Below are 21772 nucleotides of genomic sequence, written 5' to 3'. Positions count from 1 at the left end.
CTGTCTATCTGTGTTGGCCCTGTGATGAGGTGGCAACTTGTCCAGGGTGTAAACCGCCTTCCGCCCGATTGTAGCTGAGATAGGCACCAGCGCCCCCCGCGACGCCAAAGGGAATAAGCGGTAGTAAATGGATGCATGGGCTATAAGTGACCAGACGTCCAAGATCAAAACTGGGAATAATAATCCCAGAGAAGGGGGAAAAACGGGCAGCTATTTTTAAATTGAAGAAACAAGCATATAAGAATATTCTATTACTGTTAAGCAAACTTTGAACACGCCAAAACATGTGTCCTTTATCATAGTTACACGTATGAAAATCAGTAGTATTCAGTGAGGTAAAATGCACTGACAGTTCACTGCTTCTGCCAAAAGAATTGCACTGAGTGGAGTGGATCACCACTCCAAGATGGCGGCCGCGCGTGTCGTCTGTCAGCGCCAGTAGGCAGTAGCGCTCCTTACGCTATGAAGTGAGGGAGAACTGAGTGAATAATGACAGGTTATATGATTATTTATTGTAAACTGTTATTCGGGCCGCTTTAAAATTAATATTTCGGCATGTATTTGTAAAAAAAAAGAAAATAAAAAAAAATGAAATGAAATATAACGCCAAATTATTTAGGGGGGGTTTAAGAATATTTTAGGGGGGCTTGAGCCCCCCTAAAATAGGCCTAGTGACGCCCCTGATTGTATGTAATACATCAATCCATGTTCTACCGCTTGTCCCGTTATACCGAATTGAAGTCATATTTGTTCCATTTGAAAGTTAAAATGCAATGACGAGAAAAACGATTTAAGCTCAGAATAGGTTTTTATAATAGTCTGAAAAAACCGTTAGGCTAGAAATCACACATTTTAAGAAGTTTCCTTGCTATGCGTGTTTAAATGAGATAAATAATGTAGGGGTTTTCAAAAGAGATGTGCAGTTTGGTCAAAAGTTTACATCCACTTGTAAAGAACATAATGTCATGGCTGTCTTGAGTGTCCAATAATTTCTACATCCTTTTATTTTTTGTGATGGAGTGATTGGAGCACATGCTTGTTGGTCACAAAAAACATTCATGAAGTTTGGTTCTTTTATGGATTTATTATGGGTCTAGTGAAAATGTAAGCAAATCTGCTGGGTCAAAAGTATACATATAGCAATGTTTATAGTTGGTTACATGTCCCTTGGCAAGTTTCACTGCAATAAGGCGCTTTTGGTAGCCATCCACAAGCTTCTAGTTGAATTTTTGACCACTCCACTTGACAAAATTGGTGCAGTTCAACAAAACTAATTAGTTTTGTGACATGGACTTGTTTCTTCAGCATTGTCCACACCTTTAAGTCAGAACATTGGGAAGGCCATTCTAACACCTTAATTGTAGCCTGATTTAGCCACTCCTTTACCACTTTTAACGTGAGTTCGGGGTCATTGTCCTGTTGGAACACCCGACTGCGCCCAAGACCCAACCTCCAGGCTGATGATATTAGGTTGTCCTGAAGAATTTGGAGGTAATCCTCCTTTTTCATTGTCCCATTTACTCTATGTAAAGCACCAATTCCATTGGCAGCAAAACAGGCCGAAAGCATAATACTAACACCACCGTGCATGACAGTAGAAATGGTGTTCCTGGGGTTAAAGGCCTCCCTTTTACTCCTCCAAACATATTGCTGGATATTGTGGCCAAACAGCTCAATTTTTGTTTCATCTCACATCACATAGACAAAGATAACAGCTTCTGGAGGAAAGTTATGTGGTCAGACAAAACAAAAATTGATAAATACCCAGCAATATGTTGCTGGGTATTGGTAAATGTGACCCAGCAGATTTGGTCACATTTTCAGTACACCCAAAGTAAATTCATAAAAGAACCAAACTTCATGAATGTTTTTTGTGACCAACAAGTATGTGCTCCGATCCCTCTATCACAAATGAATAAAAGTTGTAGAAATGATTGGAAACTCAAGACAGCCATCACATTATGTTCTTTACAAGTGTTTGTAAACTTTTGACCACAACTGTATATAATTTAATACGGTTGATCCCCTACTCCCTATAAAACAAAATTTCTGGTGCATATTTTGTAGAGGTTTGTACTCACCCAAAACTTGTTTTACTCTTACCATGTGTAAAAAAAAAAAAATCAATGATATTTGCCTTTAAACATGGTTTAAATAAAATAGCTTCCTCTATTTTTTTCATTATTCATGCTGTTTCATAGAGGAGGTGCCCCTTAAGATCCCTGGTCTAATGTTGTGGCATAATATACAAAAGATTGGTAGGTTGTGAGTTCAAACCCCGGCCGAGTCATTCCAAAGACTATAAAATTGGGACCTATTGCTTCCTTGCTTGGTTTGGCACTCAGCATCAAGGGTTGGAATTGGGGTTTAAATCACCAAAAATGATTCCCGGGCACGGCCACCGCTGCTGCTGGTGGGTCAAATGCATACAATAATTTTGCCACACTTAGTGTGTGTGTGTGATAATCATTGGTACTTTGACTTTAACTTAAAACCCAAAACCAGTGAAGTTGGCATGTTGTGTAAATCGTAAATAAAAACAGAATACAATTATTTGCAAATCCTTTTCAACCTATATTCAATTGAATTGACTGCTAAGACAAGATTCTTAACGTTCGAACTGGAACACTTTGTTATTTTTTGCAAATGTTAGCTCATTTGGCATTTGATGCCTGCAACATGTTTCAAAAAAGTTGGCACAAATGGCAAAAAAGACTGAGAAAGTTGAGGAATGCACATCAAAGACTTATTTGGAACATCCCACGGAGGAACAGGTTAATTGGGAACAGGTGGGTGCCATGATTGGGTACAAAAGCAGCTTCCATGAAATGCTCAGTCACTCACAAACAAGGATGTGGCGAGGGTCACCACTTTGTTAACAAACACGTGAGCCATTTGTCAAACAGTTTAAAAACAACATTTCTCAACGAGCTATTGCAAGGAATTTAGGGACTTTACCATCTACGGTCCTTAATAAGGTCAAAAGGTTCAGAGAATGTGGAGAAACTACTGTATGTAACATTGAATGTCCCTGACCTTCGATCCCTCAGGTGGTACTGCATCAAAAACTGACATCAATGTGTGAAGGATATCACCACATGGGCTCAGGAACACTTGAGAAAACTACTGTCAGTAACTACACTTTGTTGCTACATCTATAAGTGCAAGTTGAAACTACTTTGCAAAACGAAAGCCATTTATCAACAACACCCAGATACACCACCGGCTTCGCTGGGCCTGAGATAATCTAAGACGAACTGATGCAAAGTGGAAAAGTGGTCTGACGAGTCCACATTTCAAATTGTTTTTGGAAACTGTGGACGTTGTGTCCTCCAGAACAAAGAGGAAAAGGCACAAAGTTGAAAAGCCAGCATCTGTGATAGTATGGGGGTGTATTAGTGCCCATGGTAAGGGAAACTTACACATCAGTGAAGGCCCCATTAATGCTGAAAGGTACATACAGGTTTTGGAGCAACATATGTGGCCATCCAGGCATTGTTATCATGGACGCCCCTGCTTATTTCAGCAAGACAATGCCAAGCCACGTGTTACAACAGTGTGGCTTCATAGTAAAAGAGTGCTAGTACTAGACTGGCCTGCCTATAGTCCAGACCTGTCTTTTATTGAAAATATGTGGCGCAATATGAAGCCTAAAATATGACAAAGGAGATCCCGGACTGTTGAACAACTTAAGCTGTACATCAAGCAAGAATGGGTAAGAATTCCACCTGAAAATATTCAAAAATCACAAACGTTTACTGAGTGTTGTTAAAAGGAAAGGCCATGTAACACGGTGGTAAAAATGCCTCTGTGTCAACTTTTTTGCAATGTGTTGCTGCCCTTAAATTCTAAGTAATGATTATTTGCAAAAAAAATATATGTTTCTCAGTTCGAACATTATATATCTTGTCTTTGCAATCTATTCAACCGAATATAAGTTGAAAAGGATTTGCAAATCATTGTATTCTGTTTTTATTTACGATTTATACAACATGCCAACTTCACTTCACTTTTGTACATTATGCATCATATAGCTATAGCCACAACAGTAGCCATTCCTGCTCAGTCAAATGAGAATCATAATTCAACATGATGTATCTTATTAAAGTACAGAATATCATTAGATCTTGCAAGTGTACTTAATTAAGTGTACAGTGAGTGTACGCGTGCAGCAAAGACTGAGACAAGTTAAAATAAGAACAAATATAAGCAAATACCCCTAGAAACAGTATTTAGTTTGACCAAAATACATCACACCATATTTCAATCAGGCAAATGTGCATTAAATGCTACATGGTCATACAACCCAAACAAAAAAAGATGTGCCTGACTAAAAAAGCAAAATTGTACTTGACAAAACAGTATCAGGACGGACAGAATCAACACCCCATGAAACCTTTCTGAAAAATAACAGGAATGTTTTCATTTGTATAACCTCTGATCAACGAGAAAATAAATGTTACATTACGGAACAAGCAACCATTGTATTTTCTAACAATCTAGCCCAGAAACCTGTGTGCCTAACGTGATCACATTTTGAGCAAACACTGAAAATTCAAGTAAAACTCATGCAAGCTATAAATTACATACAACACTATCATCTCATTAAAAAAAACTGCAACGCTAGGTCTAATGTGAAAAATCATCATTACGGTGAAAAAACGGTCATCTAATTTATTACCCAAAAAATATTTGCATTTACCAAGAAAAAAAGTATGTACTGTATGCATGCCACATTAAGGAAATATTCATTTTTATCATTCACATTGACAAAACATAAGTGAAGTTGCAGAAGAAAACCTGAAGACAAATGTTTAAAAAAGGCACTAAATTCCGACCAAGTTTTGTCATGAAAGCCGCTGTGAACCAGCTGACTAAAGTTGGGTTCACAGTGACTAGCAAAATGCTTTTACCCTGCAAACTTTGCCGGGTTTCACACAAAAACAGTTTGGTTATTTTCTTCTCAATGTTCTAATAAAATAAAAAAGAGATAATAAAAAATTAAAAATAAACTACAACATAAATGATAAATAAATGGGTTGTACTTGTATAGCGCTTTTCTACCTTCAAGGTACTCAAAGCGCTTTGACACTACTTCCACATTTACCCATTCACACACTGATGGAGGGAGCTGCCAAACAAGGTGCTAACCAGCACCCATCAGGAGCAAGGGTGAAGTGTCTTGCTGAGGACACAACGGACGTGACAAGGTTGATACTAGGTGGGGATTGAACCAGGGACCCTCGGGTTGCGCACGGCCACTATCCCACTGCGCCACGCCGTCCCTATGTATGCTCCTTCTCTTACATGAAATTGGAGAAAATCTAATTGCTGACAAATATGCACAGAATATGAACCCTGACCAGCAGGAGCACTGGGATGCTAGCACCATGGAAAATAAGTAACTCCAAATAAAGTACGTATGTGTCACAGAAATCTAATTTCTTTGTGTTAACATTGTGACAATAGTCCCAGCTGGACTGTTGTCTTGTTTTTTTCCTGCTGAAATCAGTTACACTGCTAACAGACTGACGCAAATATGCAAACAAAACACTGGCAAAAACATACAGTTGAGGTTATTTCAGTTGGGAAATATTTCAGTAAAAGTCCAATCAAGTGAGGGTTCTATTGGAAATAAACAACAGGAAGGTCATGATATTGAGGCAGGAATGTGATTGTGATTTCCCTATTTGCGAAGAGGTGTTAGTGCTATTTTTATGAGATACATCAGTTGATAACGCCTGCAGTCCTAAGAAAACACAAGTTACACAAAAGTAACAATGACTTGTGAGTCTCTGGCAAATAATAAGTGAAAGCAGCCAAATTCTAAAAAGGGAGAGCTGTTTTTCCCTGACACCATACTTCTATAGTTTTTTTTCCAAACCAGTTTCTGTTGGCACTAACATGTCCTTAATTGTCCAAGGTCCTAAGCAAAACACAGTAGTTAGTTAAATTGGCCACCAGAAATCTATGACGTTAATGTTAATTTTTCTACTGACCATTTCATAATTACACAAATATATTGACATCATGATTCAAGATTAAACGTTGAGCTAAAAGTGTTACACTCCATCTTTATCATATAATTACTGATATGGAAAAAAATGTGTCGTTTGTGATCACCAACAGAGATAGTTGGCTCTCTGTGGGGTGGTTACCGTGGTTGTTTAACCAAGTGTCCTACTCCGTGTGTCCATTTAGTGAAGAAAATAACCCATGTACCACCCTTTACATTTCATTCATCCATGATGGTTCAAATGATACCCAGCCCCCAGTAAAAAGGATGCAGTTTGTTGTTCACAGGGGCAGGATGTAGTTAGAGTTGGCCAGCTTGCGTTCCTGTGCAGCAGGGATACCCTCTCTGTGACTCAGGGGTCGGTGGCAGTCTGGTTCGTGAAGTGCAGGGTAGTGCTGTCTGTAGCACAGCCAGGCGAATGACAGGCCCAGCAGAGAGCCCACCAACACGTCTGCAGGCAGGAAAAGCATTCGACAGGCTCATTATTGATCAATTAGATGTGGAAAAATAAGTAACAAGACTCTCAAAAATTGGCAATAATTGCACATTGGTATTTTTTCGCTTTTAACACAGTTAATTGAACAATATTACAAAAATGTGTCAAAGGACCAGCCTATAGTTTGATAATTTGATGCATAGTAATATATACAATATATAAAATATAGCTCAAACGGTAACAATTAAAAGAAAAAGGCAACTAGCATTTGTATGCTGTGGTAAAGGTGAAAAAGAAAACAATAGTGAAACTCCAACTTACTCGTAAATGTCTATTCCCATATTGCAACTACAGGTATACAATGCATCATAACATCTACAAAAAGTCATAACTGCTGGGTCGTGACACGAAATTGTGTCATGAAACCATTCATAGTGGGGCAGACATTGGTCAAAAATAACGTATTACATAAATATTTTATATACAGCTCTCCATGGCAACGCTGCTGTGACTTTCACTCAGTGAGAAATGTTTCTCTGCTTGCATCAAGCCTGGTCAGTGTCCCACCTCCGAGAGCCTTATACTCCACCGTGATTGGTAGGTTTGTTCAGCTCCACACACAAGACTGTAAAGTGCCATTGATGTAAAACATGCAGGCCGCACTAACAATAACTTTCATATTAAGATGGGGGCCATGAGTTTGAGACACATGGTTTAATATTAGGGGTGTAACGGTAAGTGTATTTGTATTGAACTGTTTCGGTACGGGGGTTTCGGTTCGGCACGCAGGCGTACCGAACGAGTTTGGAAGCAGAAGTCTTCACAAGCTGCTCTGCTTTCTGCCTCTGTGGCTCTGTCTCAGCAGCAAGCATTGTCCCGCCCACCCTACCATCTGATTGGTTACATACAAAGCCAATCAGCAGTGCGTATTCAGAGCGATGTAACAGCCAAATAGCAGTGCGTATTCACACTTCAGAGCTATGCAGTCAATGCTTTAGCGTCGAGCAGAGATATTCGTTTAGCAGGGGAGCAGCGCACTCTACCCAAATTATAAAAAACACTTCCCAGTTACAACTATTACTAACATCACTATGAGCCCCTTGACCTTCTAGACACTTAAACTGCAGCTAAGCTAGCTCACAGTATAGGCTTGAGGTGAGGGCTAATTAGCTTTTAGCGTAACGTTAGCTCATTTTGCTGTGTGAGTGTGTGTGCGTGTGTGTGTGTGTGTGCGTGCGTGCGCGTGCGTGTGCGTGTTTTAGGGGCAGCAAAGCCCTCTCTGTCTATTATTTCATTGAACTCCATTGTGTTTAGGGATAAAAAGTCTCTCCTATTTAATTGTACTATTTTGTCAGCTATAGTTACATGAATCATTAGTAATGTAGCAACTAATTTTGAATAGCAGGGTCCCTGCTATCACATGTTGATAAAAATACAACATTTACATAATAAAAGTCAACTACAGGCTTCCCAAATGCTGTAACAAATTAAGCATGATGAGTTGACAGACAGTTTCAACGGAAACTGTTTAATGTTGCACTTTTTATATGTAGAAGAAAGTTTTTTTCATTTTAATTAATCAAAGCAACAACTTCAGGCAGTTTAATGTGGATTAACGTGGGCAGAATTATAATAGTGTTCCCAATGTTAAAAGGATAAAGCCATTGATTACAAATTTGGTAAATAAATGACCAAAACATTTATATTTTGTTGTTTTTTTACTGTACCGAAAATGAACCGAACCGTGACCTCTAAACCGACGTACGTACCGAACCGAAACGTTTGTGTACCATTACACCCCTATTTAAAATGTTTTAAAAGCTATATTAATTTTTTAACAATTGCCTGGTTTAATTTCTGTAATTGTGTGTTGTGACCTCCATGAGAAAATGCATATCCCAGGATGAGAGCATGCTGAGAACCCCTGACTAGAGGTATAACTAAGCAGAGCTATCCTTGATGACATACTGGATTTAAGTACTTTTATCCAGAGCAGTGGAAGGACTTTTTTTCTCATTCTGTAAATATCACGTGGGACCCAGCCTCTAACTGACCTTGCCAGTGGTGTTTGTAGTCGCAGGTTCTGGAGAGAGCGATCGTCAGCGCGACAATTAAAGGGGTGAGGAACGCGCAGAGCCTCCACGCTCTGCCTTGGCCTGCTGTGTTGAAGCATCGCAGCTTTCCGGCAATGAAGAAGGCAGTAAAGCCCAGCCCGGCAAAAGCAACTACAGGAAGACAACGTAAAGAACATTGAAAATTACTGCATCACAAACACAAGCTTTAATATTAATAAGATGGATCTTTTTACTCCGTGGCCTTCTTTGTGATGTTTCTGTGCCCTAGCTACTCTTTAATTAAATGGGACCTATCATGATTTTCAACTTTTAAGACGTCTTAATGTTATACAATGCAATGTTTAATTCTCATAACCAGACCTGTGTGATTATTTCCTTCCCTTACAGTTTTACCTACAACTGTGGCCTTCCTCAGAAGTTGTCACATGATGTGTCAGGTCTGTTGATTTAAAAAAGTTTTTGGCGCGGTCTTCCTGCTTTTAGCCCAGTCTGCATTTAAATCAGCTGACCGGAAACATCACGTTACAACTTCTGAGGGAAACCACAGTTGTAGACAAAACTGTCAGGTGCGGAAATAATCACACAGGGCTGGCAATCACAATAAAAAAATGCATGATTATTTGAAAACTTAAAGAACCTAATTGGACTAATGTTATACAATGTTGGGTACTCTGGTTTAACAATACAAAAGCGTCAAATCATGAGGTCCATGCATCTGGATGTGAACTTGCATGCAGTTCTGGATGCCTCGGCCTGCTGTGTTTTGCAGTCTTTTTTAACATTGGGCCATTTGAATCATCACAGCGTGCTGGACGTACTTATGTGGACATTCTATAGTACATGCTCTCTGCCTGGCCTCTCCTCTCTGCTCTGCTCTCTCTGCCATGCTGCACGGCATGTCTCATGCCCTTCCGACTGCTCTGATGTCTACAAAAGAAAAAGTATTGCTGTGTTGATTTGTTCCCGACATTCTACACAGTACTATTTGGTCAAAATGGGTCATTACAAAGTTGGATTAGTCGCGAAACTCAGATGAAAAAGATTGTGCTAAAGCGACTTTAGTATCTGGTTTGAAGTACCACAAGCAAAGGTAGGATAAACTACGTGTGATATGCAGTGAGATAAATGCTGATATTTTTTTTAAATTATTATCAGAAACTGTGTAGGTGTGCCAAATGTTGTGGCTGGTGAATCTATACATTTTTTTAAAAGTATATTTTTGACCTTGTTTGAAAAAAATAGCATTGATGTTCGTCTTTGAGATGTATATAGGTGTAACTCAAAAAACTAGAATATTGTGCAAGGTTGGTTTATTCCAGCAATTAAATTTACAAGGCTCATAACGTGCAACACCAAATATTATGGTTTACAACTTATGAAAACCTTAAAAACAAATTGAAACTCTGAAAAAACTGTAAGCCAATATCACAAAAAGCATAACAGATAAAGGCTTGACATATCTCACTTTGCAAGTCATGAGTTTATATCACATATTAGTTTCAGATTAGAAGTTGAATTGTTGACATGAATATACTTAAGCACTATAGAAACATTTTTTTAGTTTTACTTATATTTGAGCATTGTACATTTTTTAAAGATACATTCGGAGACTTTTTGAGAGGATGGGGGCTGGATCAGTTGTTTTGCATCCAAATGAATGAAGTGTTTGCACAAATCTCAGAAAGAGGGTTAAACACAGTGACTGTGTAACAAACATTAAAGGGATGGGTCAAATGCAGAGGATAATTTTCACCACACCTAGTGTGTGTGTGACAATCATTGGTACCTTAACTTTTAACTTTAATTTAAACCAAAGAATATGCATATTATCTAGACTACAAGATACTTGGAAGTGTGGTAAATGTAGATCCAAATCATCATATGTCCCATTTAAAGATAAGTAGTTGCTAAAAGGTAAAATGTACAATTGGCGGTCTCAAGGTTGGCAGGTATGTTTATGCATAACAATTTTATAGACAAATGACACAGAAAATAATTGAGAAGCACCTAATTAATCTAAAATGCAGACTAAAAAACTGAATAAAGTCAGTGTTTGTTGGAAGTAAATCTACATTTCTTTCTTTTTTTCAATGTTAGTAAGGATACGATGTTATGCAGAGGTGTACGCAGAACAATATTATAGACAAATGATACAGAAAATAATTGAGAAGCACCAAATTAATATAACATGCATATTGTTGGAATGTGGGACTAAACCAGAGTTCACCATCACCACACAACAAGTAAATGCCACAATCAAGTCCAACCTGATTGGCGGGCTGTGACGCAGAGGTCACAAGTACCCAAATGAGTTGCCGTGTATAGTATTTACTATTGCTGCCCAAAGTTAATACTAATGTAGTTTTTTTTGCATGCATTTTTGGAGTGTGTACAGTACATGAGAGTCATTTAAAAATACATGGAAATAAATAATGTGATAAAGGGGCCATTACACCAAATCAATGCCTTTTGCATCCCAGGAAATAAAATGTATACATACATAATACAATCAACTGTAAAATAGTTTATTATAAAGCAAAGTCCCCTGCACATTGACCTTGTCATAACATTCAATAAATACAGTTTAAAGGATCAATTTAAACTACACTGAACACTGAAAAAATTGCTTTAATGTTAGCTTGTCTGTGTTGAACTGAAGACTGCTGAAATAAATGAGTCATATAGTAAACAAGTTGAGTCAGTGTTGCCAACTTGGCGATTTAGACTTGGACTTAGAACTTAGACTTAGACTTCCTTTTTATTGTCATTCAAATTTGAACTTTACAGTACAAATAAGAACGAAATTTCATTGCATTAGCTCTTGGTAGTGCAGGATAAAAAAAAGCAATAAGGTGCAGATATAAATAAATAGATTACTGTACAGATAAATACATTGCACTTTTTCACGTGTCCATGTTTATTGATGTATGTTATATATATTTTTTTATTCCAGCAAGTTAATCCATTTTGGGGGGAGTTGAGGGCATAATTTAATTATGATGCGTTCAAGAGTCTTACGGCTTGAGGGAAGAAGCTGTTACAGAACCTGGAGGTTCTTCTACGGAGGCTGCGGAACTTCTTCCTAGAGTCCAGCAGTGAAAACAGTCCTTGGTGGGGCTGGGAGGAGTCTTTGTAGATTTTCTGAGCCCTGGTCAGGCAGCGGCTTTTTGCAATCTCCTGGATAGGAGGAAGAGGAGTCCTGATGATCTTTTCCGCCGTCCTCACCACTCTCTGGAGAGACTTCCAGTCTGAGGCATTGCAGGCTCGAAGCCAGACAGAGATGCTGTTGGTCAGCAGGCTCTCTATAGTGCCTCTGTAGAATGTGGTGAGAATGGGGGGAGGGAGCTGTGCTCTTTTCATCTGACGCAAAAAGTGCATGCGCTGCTGAGCTCTTTTTACAAGAGCTCTGGTGTGTAGGGACCAGGTTATATTGTCAGTTATCTGCACCACCAAGAACTTGGTGCTGCTTACCATCTCCACCGCTGTGCCGTTGATGAAGAGTGGAGTGTGGCTGGACTCATGCTTCCTGAAGTCAACAATGATCTCCTTGGTCTTGTCGACGTTCAGGACCAGGTTGTTTAGTCGCTCAATCTGGCGACTTTTCAATCCTCTTGGCGACTTTTTTGTAAACAGCTACTAGCAACAAATCTAGTTACCTCTTGCTGGTCTTATTTGAGATTTGTTTGTGTCTTGGAGACTCTGAGGTGCAGATACAGCGGTTACTGTATGTAACGCGAGCAGAGTGGAGACCCTCAAAGGGCGGGAATTGCAGCGGTTCACAATTGCGCAAATCATTTGCCGTCCAGACGTTTATGGTGCATTCTATTTGTACTGGGAAGTCGGTATTTTGGAGTTCCTGGCCAGAAGTTTCAACTGGAATTTCAGACGTAGATGTTTCTTTACTGTCACACTTACATAAATCACTGATTTTGATTTGCCCACCTTGTCTGCGTGTGTCTCTGTGACAGAAGTTGACCATTTAACTAGCTATTTTATCATGTCAGTTGAAGAGGAGACGCTCACTACTCCAGACTGCAAAAAAAATGCGCATGTGCAAAGCTGCCCCTTTTTCCTCCTTGGTTTACAGAGCTAGATGTAAATGTAGATATTTCTTCACGGTCATGTCAAGCCAATATAAATCACTGCAACGTCCCAATTCTATTGTTCATGTTAATGAGTCAGTCATTAGATTTGGATTGTTAGTAAATACCATAACCCTTCCTTCTTGTGATTAAATTTGATACTCTAACATTCAACAATCCATCCATCCATTTCCTCGCGGGGGACTTGAGCCTATCCCAGCTGAACTCAGGCGGAAGGCAGTGTACACCCTGGACAATTCACCACCCCATCGCAGGGCCAACACAGATAGACTACCATTCCCTCATACTCACATTCAGAATGCAGAACTAAATTAATTTATAGATGAACAACCAATAATCAAAAGAAGAAAGATAATTTACAGTTCTAATCATACTCAACATTTTTTTTAAACTCTCACTTTTGTACATCTAGCGATTTCTAGCTACTTTTAGAACAGCAAATAGCTAATTTCCTTACTGAGGAGTTGGCAACACTGAGCTGATCTTCCTCACTAACATGACATTGTGTCACAGTTAAGGACTACAAACCAATAGTCACCAAAGAATGGCAAAGTTTGGGCCCCTAGAGCAGTTTCATTTTGCAGTATTGAGGCAGCAGACCAGACCTGACAAAACCTCTTGTGTCCATTTTGAAAGCCACAGCTAAAGTAAGGAAACAAAGACAACCGTATCGATGACAGCCGAGTTTATTTTAATTTACCATTCAATTGATTGACTTACTACTCTCAGTCCGGTCCTATAATTGTTACCTTTTTAATGCCTCTGGACATCAAAGTTATACTTTTTAATGCCATTCAAGGCCTTAACTTTGGCAAAATCTATTTAATGACTTTTAGCGCTTTTTAATGTCCTGTGAAAACCTTGAAGAGTCACTCCTGTTACTTTCAGTTGTCTTATTTAAATAGGTACAAAGTTGCTTGAGATGAGCAAATACTAGGGGTGTAACGGTACACAACAATTTCGGTTCGGTACGTACCTCGGTTTAGAGGTCACGGTTCGGTTAATTTTCGGTACAGTAAGAAAACTACAAAACAAACATTTTTTTGGTTATTTATTTACCAAATTTGTAAACAATGTCATAACATACATATAAACACAGGGTCCATTGCCAGGGTTAATGTGGTCAACATGTATAAAATAAAAACTAAATAAGATAAGGCTCAGAATAGTTTCTTAACAAAACCTTTCTACATATAAAGTGCTTTTTTTGATTGATTGATTGATTGAGACTTTTATTAGCCTGGCTAACTTGGCAGTAAGAGGACATATGGGCTCATTGTTCTTCCACCATATAAGTGGGTCAAAATCTAGTTTTTAATGCAATATAGACTTAGACCTTGTGCTATAAAAACATTTGTTATTGCTTTAGCCCTGCCTGACTCACCAAGGAGAGGCTGCTTGAATGCGGTGGTGACGCTTCAAATGGGTTAGGATGTGTTATGAGAGTAGCGTATGTGTGTGTGGCCCTTTAATATGTGAAAGCATCTGACGTCAGTGAGTGTGTGGGCGAGCGAGGTGAGGGAGCTTAGCAGGAGTGTGGGAGTTGCTGTTAATTTGTTGGATTGGCTGTGTGCAAGACCTCAATAAAGCTAAGATTTACAACTAATCGCCGGACTCTTCATTTACCCTGGAAGCCGGAGCTGTGGAGACCCACTGCCGGGTAGAGTGAAGGGTGTTGCCCCCGAGAATACATCAGCCCTAGAGGAGTGTCTCCCCTGCGCTCCTCGAGCCGGAAGCAGGAAAGGTGCAACACATGTTTGACGTGTTGTCAGGAGCAGCTGCTGAACAATGTTGTCAAACCTCCGTCCTCCATTGTTGTATCACGCAGCCAAAGTGTTCCCAAATGGGAGATCTTAACGAGGCAGGAGGGTCTTCCAGCTCTGGCTTTTACATGTTGTCCTGGCCCGGTCGCTGCTAGCATGTGTACTTGTTCGGTACACCTCCGAACCAAACCGAAACCCCCGTACCGAAACGGTTCAATAAAAATACACGTACCGCTACACCCCTAGCAAATACAAAATGTTTGTTGTTTTAAATGTGTACTTTCAGATTTAGAGTTGAAAAAAGACCAATTTCCTTTCAGGAGCATTAAAACAAGCAAAGTGCCCGTAGACACTAAATAAGAATTTGACACCTGCAGTGTAAATCAAGCTTATGATCTCACATGATGAGTGGCCACTGGGAAAGCTCTTTCTGCCCTCCATTACCACGTCTGGGTTGCCCGTGCAGCGCAGCTCCAGGTTCATCTGCCCGTCCGGGAAACAGCGGTAGAAGAAGTCCGGCCTGGGCCTAATACAGAGATATTGGTTAGTTTTAGGTTATGCCTTAAAGTAACATTATCTCACAATTGCACATGTACCTGCCAACAGCCAGTTTGATGACATTAGTGAAGACGCCGTTGAGCACCAGAGTCAAACTCACACCTGGATGACAGAAGGAAGGAATGAGGGGGGTAAAAAGACCAGCTAAAGTATCGAAACGAGGGAGGTGTGCATCTTACCTAGTAATGCTTTTTTTGCGTCTCCTCGCTCTGACTTTGTCATGAAGGTAAAAAACAGGATGACAATCAGCGGCGTAAAGACAGCGATGCTCTGACGCCGAAAAGCAGAGGCAGATAATTCAGTAAGAGTTAATTATACAACACTTTTGAAGTTATACAGTATTAAAATAACTGGCAACTGCATCACTTACAAACATGAGTGATGTGGGGACGTGATCCTGCGCCGCCGGGTGAAATTTATACAACCACATCTCCTCTGGCTGGATCTCACGATAGAAAGGGGGAAGCTGCTCCGTCACTCTGTGTGAGTTAGACACAACAGTTTTGCTTAAACCATCATCTTGAATAATAAATTCCAAAAGGGATGCAAATGGAGAATGCACTTACAGGAAAACCACAAAGAGCGCCAAGCGGACGGAGATCTCTGACAAGAAACCACGAAGGAGCCTCCGCTTCATTTTGTCTTTCGAGAGTGGATTTCAGGATACACAACACATCACCTCTACCTGCTTTTCATGGAGAAGATACAGCTTAAATATATATAGCTAACAAAAATCAAGTGTGTAAAAATGTCCCATATATTAGTTAATTTTTAAAAATATTTTAAATAAGCCTCAGATTGTGTGGCTCCAAGAAATGCTGTTGTGCTCAGTAAAAAAACAATTTTTACTGAGGGCCACATTGCAGTAATGGCTGCCCTCAAAGGCCTGTTTGTAACAGTGAGTAATAATTGAATATAAACGTATAAGGATTTACCTCATGAGATTATTAAACAACTGTTTATTCCAGTTATTCTCAAACTGTGGTACGTCTACCACTAAACCAAGAATCACTTGAGTAAAAATACAGTTCTTCTGTTCAAACTGCGTGTAATGTTATAGTGGACACAAATAAGAAATATACTTGTTAAATAAAACCTACCTCGTTTTTAATGAATACTTAGGCCTACTACGCTATTGTTTGTTAAGGTTGGTCATTATGGTGGTATTTGGAGAGACACGTTTTTTCTGAGGTGGAAAAAAAAAAACGAGGGGACCAATTTTTGAAGCTTTTCAGGTGGAATTCTTTCCCATTTTTGCTCGATGTACAGCTTAAGTTGTTCAACAGTCTCTGTTGTAGTATTTTAGGTTTCATATTGCACCACCCTTTTTCAATAGGAGACAGGTCTGGACTGCAGGCAGGCCAGTCTGGTACCCGCACTCTTTTACTATGAAGTCGCGCTGTTGTAACACGTGGCTTGGCATTGTCTTGCTGAAATAAGCAGGGGTGTCCATTATAACGCTGCTTGGATGGCAACATATGTTGCTCCAAAACCTGTATGTACGTTTCAGCATTAATGGTGCCTTCACAGATGTGTACGTTACCCATGCCTTGGGCACTAATATACCCAGATACCATCACAGATGTTGTCTTTTGAACTTTGCACGTAGAACAGTCCGGATGGTTCTTTTCCTCTTTGGCTTGAGGGCACGACGTCCAGAGTTTGCAAAAACAATTTGAAATGTGGAATCGTCAGACCACAGAACACTTTTACACATTGCATCAGTCCATCTTAGGTGAGCCTGGGCTCAGCGAAGCCGGCGGCATTTCTGGGTGTTGTTGATAAATGATTTTCGCTTGGCATTGTAGTGATTTAACTTGCACTTACAAATGTAGCGACCAACTGTAGTTACTGACAGTGGTTTCCTGGAGTGTTCCTGAGCCCAAGTGGTGGTATCCTTTACACACTGGTGTCGATTTTTGATGCAGTACCGCCTGAGGGATCAAAGGTCACGGGCCTGCCACTTACGTGCAGAGATTTCTCCAGATTCTCTGAACCTTTTGTTTATGTTACGGACCGTAGATGGTGAAATCCCTAAATTTCTTGCAATAGCTTGTTGAGAAATGTTGTTCTTAAAGTGTTCGAAAATGTGCTCACACATTTGTTGACAAAGTGGTGACCCTTGCCCCATCCTTGTTTGTGAATGACTGAGCATTTCATGGAAGCTGCTTTTATACCCAATCATGGCACCCACCTGTTCCCAATTAGCCTGTTCACCTGTGGGAAATTCCAAACAAGGGTTTGATGAGCATTTGTCAGTATTTTTTGCCATTTGTGCCAGCTTTGTTGCAACATGTTGCAGGCATCAAATTCCAAATAAGCAGATATTTGCAAAAAATATAATTTCTCAGTTCGAACATTAAATTTGTAATTATTAAATATCAAATCATTGTATTCAGTTTTTATATATTTTTTTACACAACGTGCCAACTTCACTGGTTTTGCGTTTCGTACATATTATGTTACATGGTAGCACTAAAGACAGTCAGAGCTAACCTGAACCGTGCCATTAGGGTTGCAAAGCATGCTCACAGTCAGAAAGTGCAGGACTTCTTCGAGACACCCCACAAACACTAGACAAATGTGGCAGGGCGTACAGGTCATCACGAACTATAAAGCTGCCCCCCATCCCTGTGACAACAACATCAGCTTTCTAAATGACCTAAAAAACTACTTTGCAAGGTTTGAGGCACTTAACACCACTCAGGCAAGGAAATCCATCCCTCGCCACGATTAGCAGACGCTCAACCTGGACACAGCGGATGTCCAGAAAACCCTGAGGAGAGTGAACCCCCGGAAAGCAGCGGGACTTGATGACATTCCAGGCAAGGTGCTTGAGGGATGTGCAGACCAGGTGGCTGGGGTTCTCACAGACATCTTCAGCATCTCGCTGACCCAGGCTGTGGTACCATCATGTTTTAAGACGGCCACAATCATTCCAGTGCCTAAAAAACCCATAATCTCCTCCCTCAGTGATTATCGCCCTGTGGCACTAACCCCCATCATATTGAAGTGTTTTGAGAGACTGGTGAAGGAATACATTTTCTCCAGACTTCCCCCCACATTCGACCCATACCAGTTTGCTTATCGCCCTAACCGCTCCACATTGGACACCATGTCCTCTGCACTCCACCTGAGTTTAGAACATCTGGAAGGAAAGGACACACACGTGCGGATTTTGTTTCTGGACTTCAGCTCAGCATTCAACACCATCATCCCGCAGCATTTGGTGAGCAAACTGGTCTCCCTTGGATTCAGTACTTCCCTATGCAACTGGCTGCTTGACTTCCTCACAAACAGACCCCAATCTATGAGAGTGGGCGACAACACCTCCATTGCCATCTCCATGAGCACCGGCTCCCCCCAGGGCTGCGTCCTGAGTCCACTGCTGTTCACTTTGATGACCCATGACTGCTGCGCCAGCTCCACTACTAACCACAATGTGAGCGACACAGCAGTAGTGGGCCTCATCTGTGACAATGACTACATGGACTACAGGGAGGAGGTGAAACATCTGGTTGACTGGTGCAGAACCAACAACCTGGTCCTGAACGTCAACAAGACCAAGGAGATAATCGTTGACTTCAGGAAGCATGAGTTCAGCCATGCTCTACTCTTCATCAATGGCACAGCAGTGAAGATGGTAAGCAGCACTAAGTTCCTGGGAGTGTAGATAACTGAAAATGTGACCTGGTCCCTACAAACCGGAGCTCTTGTTAAAAGAGCTCAGCAGCGCATGCACTTTTTGCGTCGGATGAAAAGAGCACAGCTCCCTCCCCCCATTCTCACCACATTCTACAGAGGCACTATAGAGAGCCTACTGACCAACAGCATCTCTGTCTGGACTGGAGCCTGCAGTGCCTCAGACTGGAAGTCTCTGCAGAGAGTAGTGAGGATGGCGGAAAAGATCATAAGGACTCCTCTTCTTCCTATCTGGGAGATAGCAAAAAACCGCTGCCTGACCAGTGGTCAGAAAATCTGCAGGGACTCCTCCCACCTCCACCAAGGATTGTTTTCACTGCTGGACTCTAGAAAGAGGTTTCGCAGCCTCTGAAGCAGAACCTCCAGGTTCTGTAACAGCTTCTTCTGTCAGGCCGTAAGACTTTTGAACGCATCATAATTATCCCCTCAATTCCCCCCCAAAATGGATTAACTCGCTGGAATATAGAGACAACACAACATACATCCATAAACCTGGATGCATATGAAAAAGTGCAATATATTTATCTGTACAGTAATCTATTAATTTATATCTTCACCTTATTGCTTTTTTATCCTGCACTACCATGAGCTAATGCAACAAAATATATATACAAATACACACACACTCACACACACACACACACACACACATTAATACATAAATATATACATATATATACATATATATATATTTATACATATATATATATATATACTGTATATATATACATACATATGTATATATACATATATATATATATATATGTTATACACACACATTATATATACATGTATATATATATATATATATATATATATACACACACACATACATACATGTATATATATATATATATATATACACACATGTACATATACACACACATGTACATATATATGTATATATATACATACATACATATACATACATACATATATATGCATATATATATATATATATATTTATATATACTTATATATACACACACACATATATATATACACACATTATATTGTATATATACATACATACATATATATGTATATATATACACATACATATATACATACATTTATATGCATATGTATACACACATACATACATACATATATATAAATGATAAATGGGGTGTACTTGTATAGCGCTTTTCTACCTTCAAGGTACTCAAAGTGCTTTGACACTACTTCCACATTTACCCATTCACACACACATTCACACACTGATGGAGGGAGCTGCCATGCAAGGCGCCAACCAGCAACCATCAGGAGCAAGGGTGAAGTGTCTTGCTCAAGACACAACGGACGTGACGAGGTTGGTTCTAGGTGGGATTTGAACCAGTGACCCTCGGGTTGCGCACGGCCACTCTTCCACTGCGCCACGCCGTATATATATATATATATATATATATATATATATACATACACACATACAGTATATATAAACATACATTTACATATACAGGTATATACATATAAAGTGTTTATATATACATACACACTATATATATATACACATACAGGTATACACACATACAAACATATATATATATATATAGATAGATACATATATATACACACACATATATATATGTGTATATATATATACATACATATATATATATATTCATATATATACACATACATACATACATATATATGCATATATATATATATACACACATACATACATATATATGCATATATATACACATACATACATACATACATATATATATATATACACACACACATATATAAATAAACATACATACATACATACAGTATATATAAACATATTTACATACATATATACATATACAGTGTTTATATATACATACACACACACACAAAATATATATATATATATACACATACATAGATATATACACACATATACATACATATATGTATACATATATATGCATATATATGTAGACACACACACATACACGCACACACACACGCATATCAATCTGGGTTGGCCTTGCAATGACGTGGCGATTTATCCAGGGTGTACCCCGCCTTCTGTCCGAATGTAGCTGGGATTGGCCCCAGCCACCCCCTTGACCCAGAGAGGGACAAGTAATAGAGAATGGATTGATGGACGGATGTGTGTGTGTGTGTATATATATATATATATATATATATATATATATATATATATATATATATATATATATATATATATATATATATATATATACACACATATACATATATATATATATATATATATATATATATATATATATATATATATATATATATATATGTATACATACATATATATATATATATAAATACACACAAACGCTCATACAGAATATACACATTCACATGTACACATGAATACACTTTAACATACAAATCTACACACACACATATATAGGTACACACATACAAATATGTATGTACACCTTAACGTACATCTACACACTCATATTTCAGCCAAATTTTTTTGAACTCAATGTGGCCCCCAAGTCAAAAGGTCCCCAGGGACACGTAATACTTGTGTGATATCATTTTAAAAACACATTCGCTTAATAGGGGGCGTTTAATTGAAATCTCCCAATGGCTACCAAAATGAGTATAACATGCGTATGAATATACAGAATATTAGCTTGGACAAATAAGGAAAGCGAGAGTATTCAACATATATTCACTGGGAGCAGTCAGCATTAAAGCGACACATACAGTATTGTTTTGTAAGCTGCTCTCTGTGACAATGGATGTGTGGAATTGCATATGTGCCCTCTTCTTCACTGCCATTACTGCTCAAATCAACGCATTAGAGTAGAAGAAGGAGAAAAATGACAGCCATTCTGACCACTTATGACAACAATGTGTTAGCATCGCCTGCCTGACTGTGGACACAAGATGCTAACAGCCGAAGCTTAGTTAGCTAGCACATCTGTCAAAAATACAAAACAATAAAAAAATAAATAAATAAAGACTCACCTTAATAATGCCGTTATTTCATCTCTCCAGACTCATGTTACCACCGTACCACGGCTTGTTGAACAGGAATTAGTCTGCGGCATCTTCTGTAATTCAAGACTCAAGAAGACGCTCTCGTAGAGAAGACGACAAGCGCCACATTCCGCAGGCAAATTACACTT

General features: G+C 39.3%; 1 protein-coding gene across 3 annotated transcripts; it reads right to left on the bottom strand.

Moving 5' to 3' along the window:
* Window positions 1–4214: 4214 nt before the first annotated feature.
* On the bottom strand, window positions 4215–21772 carry plpp5 (phospholipid phosphatase 5). Of its 3 annotated transcripts, none has more exons than XM_061898806.1 (8): window positions 21612–21772; window positions 15518–15639; window positions 15322–15430; window positions 15131–15221; window positions 14990–15053; window positions 14795–14919; window positions 8507–8677; window positions 4215–6467 (listed from the first exon to the last, which is right to left on the bottom strand). In XM_061898806.1, exons 2-8 carry the CDS (start codon window positions 15586–15588, stop codon window positions 6298–6300), a joined length of 801 nt encoding a protein of 266 aa, XP_061754790.1. In that variant the 5' UTR covers window positions 15589–15639; window positions 21612–21772; the 3' UTR covers window positions 4215–6297. The 3 variants fall into 3 exon arrangements, with proteins under 3 accessions (XP_061754790.1, XP_061754800.1, XP_061754808.1); XM_061898816.1 differs by having other exon boundaries at window positions 15518–15636; window positions 21612–21770; XM_061898824.1 differs by lacking the exon at window positions 15518–15639 and having other exon boundaries at window positions 21612–21767.

Source organism: Nerophis ophidion, linkage group LG01 (genome assembly GCF_033978795.1).
Source record: "Nerophis ophidion isolate RoL-2023_Sa linkage group LG01, RoL_Noph_v1.0, whole genome shotgun sequence".
Classification (NCBI taxonomy): Eukaryota; Metazoa; Chordata; class Actinopteri; order Syngnathiformes; family Syngnathidae; genus Nerophis; species Nerophis ophidion.
This window is presented reverse-complemented; position numbering and strand designations above follow the sequence as displayed.

What these genes read in the sequence shown, in the direction of transcription:
- plpp5 (XM_061898806.1), bottom strand. Translation starts at nt 15,588, where the DNA reads ATGAAGCGGAGGCTCCTTCGTGGTTTCTTGTCAGAGATCTCCGTCCGC. An exon ending in GCGCTCTTTGTGGTTTTCCT is followed by an intron (nt 15,431 to 15,517) that starts GTAAGTGCATTC and finishes TAACTCACACAG; the next exon opens with AGTGACGGAGCAGCTTCCCC. An exon ending in CTACAAACACCACTGGCAAG is followed by an intron (nt 6,468 to 8,506) that starts GTCAGTTAGAGG and finishes TCCTGCCTGCAG; the next exon opens with ACGTGTTGGTGGGCTCTCTG.